This window comes from Apis mellifera, linkage group LG6, assembly GCF_003254395.2.
Source record: "Apis mellifera strain DH4 linkage group LG6, Amel_HAv3.1, whole genome shotgun sequence".
In the NCBI taxonomy this organism is placed as follows: Eukaryota; Metazoa; Arthropoda; class Insecta; order Hymenoptera; family Apidae; genus Apis; species Apis mellifera.
The window spans coordinates 5,134,933-5,144,774 of record NC_037643.1 but is presented as its reverse complement, the minus strand read 5'-3'; the positions used below and the strand labels follow the sequence as shown (position 1 = coordinate 5,144,774).

At 28.6% G+C, this 9,842-nt stretch overlaps 2 protein-coding genes across 5 annotated transcripts in view; both read left to right on the top strand.

The window, feature by feature from the left end:
- Positions 1–560: 560 nt before the first annotated feature.
- LOC409675 (polyubiquitin-A) lies at positions 561–5,088 on the top strand. Of its 2 annotated transcripts, XM_006561291.3 has the most exons (3): positions 561–713; positions 2,647–2,874; positions 3,103–5,088. In XM_006561291.3, exons 2-3 carry the CDS (start codon positions 2,652–2,654, stop codon positions 4,935–4,937), a joined length of 2,058 nt encoding a protein of 685 aa, XP_006561354.1. In that variant the 5' UTR covers positions 561–713; positions 2,647–2,651; the 3' UTR covers positions 4,938–5,088. The 2 variants fall into 2 exon arrangements, with proteins under 2 accessions (XP_006561354.1, XP_393173.2); XM_393173.7 differs by having other exon boundaries at positions 2,647–5,088.
- A 1,337-nt stretch (positions 5,089–6,425) lies between these two features.
- Positions 6,426–9,842, top strand: part of LOC725800 (fibrillin-2) — a 160,127-nt gene continuing 156,710 nt past the window's right edge. For all 3 annotated transcript variants that reach the window (XM_006561295.3, XM_016912646.2, XM_006561296.3), the window contains exon 1: positions 6,426–7,527. In XM_006561295.3, the coding sequence (XP_006561358.2) occupies positions 7,485–7,527 (43 nt within the window). In that variant the 5' untranslated portion in view covers positions 6,426–7,484. The remainder of the gene's footprint in view (positions 7,528–9,842) is intronic.

The window sequence follows — 9,842 nt, the reverse complement described above, 5'->3', positions numbered from 1 at the left end:
ATATATATATATATATATATATATATAATAATTTTTATAAATTAATATAGAATTTAAAAATAATAACAATATATTTAATATCGAATCTATTTGATATTTGATATTCAATATAATCTTCATATATTCTTATTCATATAGAACTTTAAATATTTTTTTATTCTTAAAATTAATATTATTTAATTGCTAAATATAAATTGTATAAAAAATTTATTAGAAAAAGCAATGCTAGTAATAAAAACAATGAATCATCACTTTTCTTTATTCAACAATTTTTCCAGGCGCCCTCTAGCAGTATATTACTGTCAAAATGTGACAGTTCAAAGAAACGTGCATATAAATAAAATTTTTGGTTGAAGAAAATACATTATTCCAAAAATAATAATTTACTATAAATAATTTTATAAACGACATTTAATTTAACAAAATTTTATTACATAAAAAAATACTCTTTATCTCAGAAACCAATAGAACGCAGCAACGTCAGAGATTCCATGACGATACAAGTTATAATCCAATAGGCATCTTTGTAGAGATCTCCTGACATGTTTGCGCATGATCAGTACAGTTTTCTCTCATCGACATAAAAGGAACGTTTATCGTTTCCTCTATTCAGTTCTACAAGGTATTTCAGAGTGCTTTTAGAGGAAGAACTTCGTGAGACTTCTTAAATTTTATAGAAATTTTTGCTGCATCATAAACTACTTCCAAGGAAGGTAAGAATTTTCATTTTTATTGTATTTACGATTTTATTCATTTTAAATTTTAATATATTTTTCGATAATTAAAGATTTTATTGATTTTATTTATTTATATTCACATATTTGATTACACATATATTTTATATTCACATATTTATTGATTATACATATTTAAATCATTTTTTTAATGAATAAAATAATAATTAAGACAAAATAATGTCTTTGAAAGCGTTGATTATAAATATTGAATTTTGGAAAGAATTTCTGAAATAATTTCATAATATATATTTTTTATGTAATTTTATAGTAAATTAGTAATAATATTTCAGTAATTTCAATAATTTATAACATATAAAGATGGTTATGAAAGTAATTTTATGAAAATAAAATCTTATTTTAATGATGTTTCACATTTTTGCTGCGTAATAACTATACTCAAAATGGCGGTTATTGATTCACCAATATGACGCCATTATGACTATGACATTTAGCACGCATATTGAAATTCATTTTACATTTTATCATAAATGTGAACAAAATATAAAATGAATTTAATGAAATAGAATTATTTTAGGAAAAATATAAGATAAATTTTGTTTCGGAATATAAAAAATTTTTGATAAATTCTGATATATTTCGATACTATTTGACGATTAAAATACAAGAAAAAATACAAGAATCGATTTTAAAAAATTTAACATAAACTTTAAAAAATTAAATATAAATTTGAAAATTGCAAAATTATTTAATATATAATAACTTAATAACTTCATGTTAATTTCATCAATAAAAGTAATGATGATTTAAATATTATAATGTATTATTATTATTTAAATCGAGGAAATTTTAGTTCATATATATAAATAAAAAAAATTAATATGTGAATATAATATATAAAAAGATATACATTAAAAGGACAACTTCTGAAAATACAAGTATTGAATTTACAAAATCATTTTATCAAAAATTGTGCGTTTCTAAATATATATATATATATATATATATATATATATATATAAAATATATATATATATATAGCGCTTAGATTGGTAGAAAATTCATATTGATTATTTTAAAATCAATGCAAGACTAATTATAGAAAAACATATCTATATATAAAATATATAATATGATATTATAAATACATCAATTAAAAATTAGATACGACTCGAGTTAGATTTTTAGTTGCGTTAGGTGGTCTTAACATAGGAATCACCTCTATAGAATTCTCTATATAGAATTATTTACTATTAAAAATCCAATGCATAGAATTATAATTACAATTAAAAAAGTTTTTTTAATATACATTGTGCTATACAATAGAAATTATCTATGGAAATAATAAAAGTTTCGATTTATTATCGTAAAATCGTTTATTTTACATTTTTTTTGCGTATTTTACATCCATTATTCAGTAGATAGATAAAGTATGAAAGAAGTTAATAGAATATTAAAGCATGCACTTATATTATAATATGAACCCTTACGAATATAATTTTCCAGATTTTAAAATATGTACTTTTAAATTTTATTTAAGAATATTAAAAAATAAAATTAAAATCACAATTTATTTTTTAAAAATAAAAGTTGCTTAATCAGTATAACATTATACCTATATATTATATAACTATATTGTATTAAATATAATATTTAGAAATATTTATTTTTGCTCTTATGAATTATAAAATTATTTATATTATTTCAACTATTTATTATATTATTTTACAATTTAGAAATATATATACATTCTTCTAAATTATGCATACATAAAGTATCAATATATTTCTTGAAACAACTTTTCAATATAAAAATAATATTCTTATTCTTATATCATAGAATGTATATAAATCCAATAAAATTTCATATTTTTCATATTTTTATTTTGAAATAAATTTTCCCATTAAATGTATTCATTTTAATTAATATATTAAATAATTTTTTTTTACAGAAATCATGCAGATCTTTGTCAAAACATTGACAGGTAAAACAATAACTCTGGAGGTTGAGGCCTCAGATACCATTGAAAATGTAAAAGCGAAAATTCAAGACAAGGAAGGAATTCCACCAGATCAGCAAAGATTGATCTTTGCTGGTAAACAATTAGAAGATGGGCGTACATTATCTGATTATAATATTCAAAAAGAGTCAACACTACATTTAGTACTACGTTTAAGAGGTGGAATGCAAATTTTTGTCAAAACACTCACTGGAAAAACTATTACTTTAGAAGTTGAAGCTTCAGATACTATTGAAAATGTTAAAGCTAAAATTCAGGATAAAGAAGGTATTCCTCCTGATCAACAGAGATTGATCTTTGCCGGTAAACAGCTGGAAGATGGTCGTACTCTTTCCGATTACAATATTCAAAAAGAATCTACACTTCATCTTGTTTTGCGACTTCGTGGTGGAATGCAAATTTTTGTCAAAACACTCACTGGAAAAACTATTACTTTAGAAGTTGAAGCTTCAGATACTATTGAAAATGTTAAAGCCAAAATTCAGGATAAAGAAGGTATTCCTCCTGATCAACAGAGATTAATCTTTGCCGGTAAACAACTGGAAGATGGTCGTACTCTTTCCGATTACAATATTCAAAAAGAATCTACACTTCATCTTGTTTTGCGACTTCGCGGTGGTATGCAAATTTTCGTCAAAACCCTTACAGGAAAAACTATTACTCTTGAAGTAGAAGCTTCTGATACCATTGAAAATGTAAAAGCTAAGATTCAAGACAAAGAAGGTATTCCTCCTGACCAACAGAGATTGATCTTTGCTGGAAAACAATTAGAAGATGGTCGTACTCTTTCCGATTACAATATTCAAAAAGAGTCTACACTTCATCTTGTTTTGCGACTTCGTGGTGGTATGCAAATTTTCGTCAAAACCCTTACAGGAAAGACTATTACTCTCGAAGTTGAAGCTTCAGATACCATTGAAAATGTTAAAGCCAAAATTCAGGATAAAGAAGGTATTCCTCCAGATCAACAGAGATTGATCTTTGCCGGTAAACAACTGGAAGATGGTCGTACTCTTTCCGATTATAATATTCAAAAAGAATCGACCCTTCATCTCGTTCTACGACTTCGCGGTGGTATGCAAATTTTCGTCAAAACCCTTACAGGAAAGACTATTACTCTTGAAGTAGAAGCTTCTGATACTATTGAAAATGTAAAAGCTAAGATTCAAGACAAAGAAGGTATTCCTCCTGACCAACAAAGATTGATCTTTGCTGGAAAACAATTAGAAGATGGTCGTACTCTTTCCGATTACAATATTCAAAAAGAATCTACACTTCATCTCGTTCTACGACTTCGTGGTGGTATGCAAATTTTCGTTAAGACTCTTACCGGAAAAACCATCACTTTGGAGGTTGAAGCATCCGATACTATCGAAAATGTTAAAACTAAAATTCAAGATAAGGAGGGTATTCCTCCAGATCAGCAGAGATTGATTTTTGCTGGTAAACAGCTGGAAGATGGTCGTACACTTTCGGATTATAATATTCAAAAAGAATCAACATTACATTTAGTATTGCGTTTGAGAGGTGGAATGCAAATTTTCGTCAAAACTCTTACCGGAAAAACCATCACTTTGGAGGTTGAAGCATCCGATACTATTGAAAATGTTAAAACTAAAATTCAAGATAAGGAGGGTATCCCTCCAGATCAGCAGAGATTGATTTTTGCTGGTAAACAACTGGAAGATGGTCGTACACTTTCGGATTACAATATTCAAAAAGAATCAACACTACATTTAGTATTGCGTTTGCGAGGAGGAATGCAAATTTTCGTCAAAACTCTTACAGGAAAGACTATTACTCTTGAAGTAGAAGCTTCCGATACCATTGAAAATGTGAAAGCCAAAATTCAAGACAAAGAAGGTATTCCCCCTGATCAACAGAGATTAATCTTTGCTGGTAAACAACTGGAGGATGGTCGTACTCTTTCCGATTACAATATTCAAAAAGAGTCTACACTTCATCTTGTTTTGCGACTTCGTGGTGGTATGCAAATTTTTGTCAAGACTCTCACGGGTAAAACTATTACTCTTGAAGTTGAAGCTTCTGACACAATTGAAAATGTAAAAGCAAAAATTCAAGACAAAGAAGGTATTCCTCCTGATCAACAGAGATTGATTTTTGCTGGTAAACAGCTGGAAGATGGTCGTACACTTTCCGATTATAATATTCAAAAAGAATCGACTCTTCACCTTGTACTTCGTCTCCGAGGTGGTCGATGATTTCATACATTGAATTTCGTTTTAATATGGATAATATATAAAATAAAAAAATAGAAATAAATTTTTTTACTTTTATTCATAATAGTTGCTTATGTAATATAATTCTGTGAATGATACATCCTGATAAATAAATGGTATTATTAAAAATATATTTTGTGAATTTATAATTTTTTCATGTTTCTTTTAGTTTACATGGAATTAATACATATACAAAAACTTAATTTATATAATTCAATAACTTTTATTTATGATTCCCTATTTTTAAATTTTTTTTTTCTGTGTTATAAATTTAATCAATATTTATTCATTATATGCAATGTTGGAACAGTTTTTCATAATTTTTTGCATTCGACAAATGATTTTTGTTTTACAATAATTTGTGTATCCTATTCAAAATATATATATGTAATACAAAATAGAATTGAATGATTATATTCTAATATTATATTCTAATATTATTTTTAATAGTCTAATGCAAAAAATTATAATTAATAGAAGAATAATAAAACTTGGTTGATTAGAATCATGAAAAATTTATAACTAATATTTTACTTTTATCAAGTTTATTAAAGATCATGATTAATATATAGATACATATTCGATATACTACCTTTCACTTTAATCGTGTTAAGTCATTTCTCAGATCTCCGTTCTAATTAATTTTCTAATTAATTCGTTTCGTGTCTGGCCTCGAAAATGATACTTTTGTTAGATTTAAATAACTATAATTTTCGTTACAAAGAATATATTTTTTCTTTCTAATCATATTATATATACGTAATATATCAATTAGAAATTGTGGTTAAAATTTTTGACTTACCTTAAGATTATGTCAATTTTTTTTCTTCTTTTTTAAAATTACTTTCCTTATTTTTTATTTTACCATTTAAATCGTATCATCTAAATAATTAAACTGAATATAAATTAAATTACGCAAATTCGTTTGTAAATACGAATCATTCTATTTAATTATAAATCAAAGAATGAAAATTATTATTATTAAAAATATTAAAAAATATTTTAAAAATATAATTTTCAATAGTTACAAATAGTAACATTTTATTACAATTACATTATAATTTACAATGGATTTATTTATAATTATTAACTTATTGAAAGTTTGCTCTTAAATTATTCTAAAAAATAAATTTTATTATATATAAAATGTATTTTATCAAAATTCTTATATATTTAAATATTTCCAGAATTTAGATTAGAATTTAGATATTAATTCTAACATAATATTTTTTTTTAACTATTAATTTTTAATATTCTTTTAATATTCTAACATAATATTTTTTTTTAAAAGGAATCAACCAAAGAAAAACTCGCCTTTGAATTATTCTAAAAGATAAATTTTAATTATTTTAATTAACACTTCCAAACTTTATTTCAATTCATGCTATTCTCATTCACAGTATTTTCAATATTAAATATTTAAATTCATATTCCCAAATTCCAACACAAAAGAAACCAGAATCTATCAAAATTATTCTAAAACAAATAAATTATAATTATTACAACGAGATCGATTTATTCAAACTTTACATTATCTTATTTTCACATCATTCTCACTCACCCATTTTCAACTCTCAAACTACACCGCACTACTCTCAACCATTGAATGCATAAAGAACCAATCTATTTTCAGAAACTCGCCCTTGAATTATTCCAACTTCGAATCTTATCGTTTCATTTCCAACGACCAGGTCTCCATACCAGAAAGGAACCAAGAAAGAAAGAGAGAGAGAGAGAGAGCGAGCGAGCAAGACGGATAGAGAAAGAGAGAGAAAGAGGCTCCTCCGAAAGATCCGCGATAATCCCGCAACGATTCCCCCGCGTTGAGGACACGGAGAGCACGACGTGTCTCACGGCGAACCGTGTATCGCGTGTGTTGCCTAATGGTGGAAGGAAACGTTATCCAGAGGCGGGCAATGGACGGGCATTACTGTACGGCGTACCCTGGTAGGGCCGAGAGAAGTCAGCCTCCGGGATATGGACTCGTACTCAGTCTTCGAACTGGCCTCGTACCGCGCTCTATGCAGCGTGTCACACACAGCCCTGTGAACAGCGGCAGCTTAGTTGTTAACAACACCGCGTGTTACTCCGCATCTTCGTCGAGTCTTCTCTCGTCCACTACTGGACCTATTGCGCTCGTCACACCGTCTCGTCGTTCACCGGTTTCTCGACCGGCTCTTCGCACTCCGCGAGACTTATTTTCGTATCGCAGCTTCCGGAAATCGCGTGGAATTCTCGCGTGGAAATTCGCCTCTCTCTCTCTCTCTCTCTACGGATTTTTACATTTACGTGAAATCACACTCTCAGTTTCTAGTGGATCTCCGGCAGTTATATCGTTTGATCAATTTCGAAAAGAAAGGAAAATATTGGAAAAGTCTCGATCGATATCAACGGGATCTCTCTTTTGATCATCCGAGGCGAGGAAGAAAGAGCCGCAACGACGTCGACAAGTGGATTTGCCGGAAACGAGTCTTCGACGCGGAGGATGACACAAAAGTAGAGCGAAGCTAGGAAAAAGAAGGCAAGACTATGGATCTTCTTCTCTTGATCGGATTGCTACTCTTTATATCAGGTAAGATTCTTATACAAGAATACGTTTTACATCTACATTGTTGGATTATGAATATCGATCCGGGGATCACAATACTTGCGATGCAAAAATATCGGAATCTGTGGAAAAAGGCAAATATTTAAATAGGATGAAAGGGAAGATTCTTAGAGGAGAATCTAGAGGTAAATTTTCTTGCTTTTCGACGGAATATCCTCGTGTCTTCCCTGGATATGAACACGTATCCACGTGCTCGTAAATTATTTAAACTTTTTCTTCTTTTCAGTAATCTTTAATCTCCCATTTATTATTATTTATTCGTATTTTAGTATATATACGAATTTTCATATGTTCAAATATATAAATATTTTTTTAACTTCTTCCAATTCATATCATTCATCTGAAAAAAATTATTTGTTAATTAGAAAAGATCATTTTACGTACAAGATGTATTTAAAATATACGTACATATTTTTAGTGCAGTATCGTAACGTATACTACGTCATCACACATTTCTATTTACATTATCGTATATTTATAATGCACACAGCATTTGACTACTTGACGGAATCGGAAAATTTACATTACGTTTTATGTAAATATTTCCAAAAAATAAGATGAAATCTTCTTACATTTTCGTTCTTGTTAATCACATTTTAAAACATTTTAAAAAAAAGAATTTTAATAATGCTTACTTATTTCAATCGTATCGTTTTCAACAAACTAATAAACTGTAAAAAAGTAATAATTTGTTAAAAAAATCTGTTGATTATGTTGAAATTTTTTCAGAATCAAATTTTTTAAAGGCTTTTTAATTGATAAAAAATTAATTTTTATCAATTAATAATAAAAAAAAAATATCTTTTTACGTACATAATTTTTTTACAAGATATAATATTAATATTAAAGACATTTTATGATCAAAACATATTGCGTGAAAAATTTATATTCGTAGAAAAATCCGCAGTTTAATTTTTCATCTGCGGAAGAAGACGCGGACCGGATGCAATGAGTGCTCGTTATCCAATGCCGATCCGATGATTTCACTGTCGATGAATTTAATTGCTACCAATCCCGGGTGATTAACTTCGGGAGCATTAAAATATTTATTCTTCGCGCCGGTCGAGAAGCGTCGATAATGGCCCTATACATTATTTCGAGCTGGTTTGCATGGGAACGAGCCACGCGCGGTTATTCTGCGAAATGTTCAAATGCTGTTTTTCATTTCGAGCATTGGTGAAACTTGATATAACTCGAATGTTAATAATTTAATTACGATTTGTTAACAACAACAATTATTACCATTCAAAATGATTATTAATTTTTAATTTTTTAAATTACAAATGATATTAAGTTTTTCTTTCTTTTTGAAAGTGTTTGTGTCTGATTGATCGAAATTTTTTTTGATCCGCGAACAAACAGTTTAATTATAAAATAATTATTGGCATTTATTTTTTTTCACCAGATGCTGCTTTTTGTTATTTCTATTCGTTTCCCGTGTTTTATTATCTTCGAATTCTATATTTTATATAAAATTGTAGTTTTATTATTGTGTTTATTCCATGTCAACAGTGTAACGTATATATATATATATATTTGTACATCCGTACAATTATTAATGTTATATTTTTTTCTTCTACAAAATCAAATAAAATTATTTATGTGTCCATACGATTATAAAAATTCTGGACAATAAATTTCTGAAAGATATGAACGATAATATTATACAATGATACATGAAACAATATACATGAATATATTAACAACACAAAATAATGTAAGAATTAAGAAAAATTATACAATTTCACCAAATCTAACTCAATTTCTTTCGTCAATATCATTGCATCCAGCCAATCTACTTGTTCTTCAACTCGGTGACAAAACAAATTACAATCAATCGCAATATTTCCCCTCTCCATTTACCTCGGATAAATAAAAAGAAAATTCGATTATGGATGTGTGAACACCACGACGAAGAAGCGGAGAGAATTTCGAGAAAATATTTTCACGCGGCAAAAGCGCCACGTGTCTAACAATCTCGGGAATTTTCGTCCTGCACGCGTGAAATATTTGCCGGCCCGGTATTTTCGTGTAAACGCATAATCGAGAAAGGATACGCGATATTTCCCCTCTCGACAGGCACAGCTGTCACGAACACACGGCCAGCCTTTTATTTTTCTGTCAACAACGTGTTCGCGTGAGCTTTATTACGAGGCGAGGGAGGAGAGCAGCACGCAAACTTGCCTCTCTATCGGACTCTCTCGTCTCTCCCTCGTCTCTCCCTCGTCTCTCCCTCGTCTCTCCCTCGTCTCTTCCTCTCCCTGTTCGTCTCTCCCTCG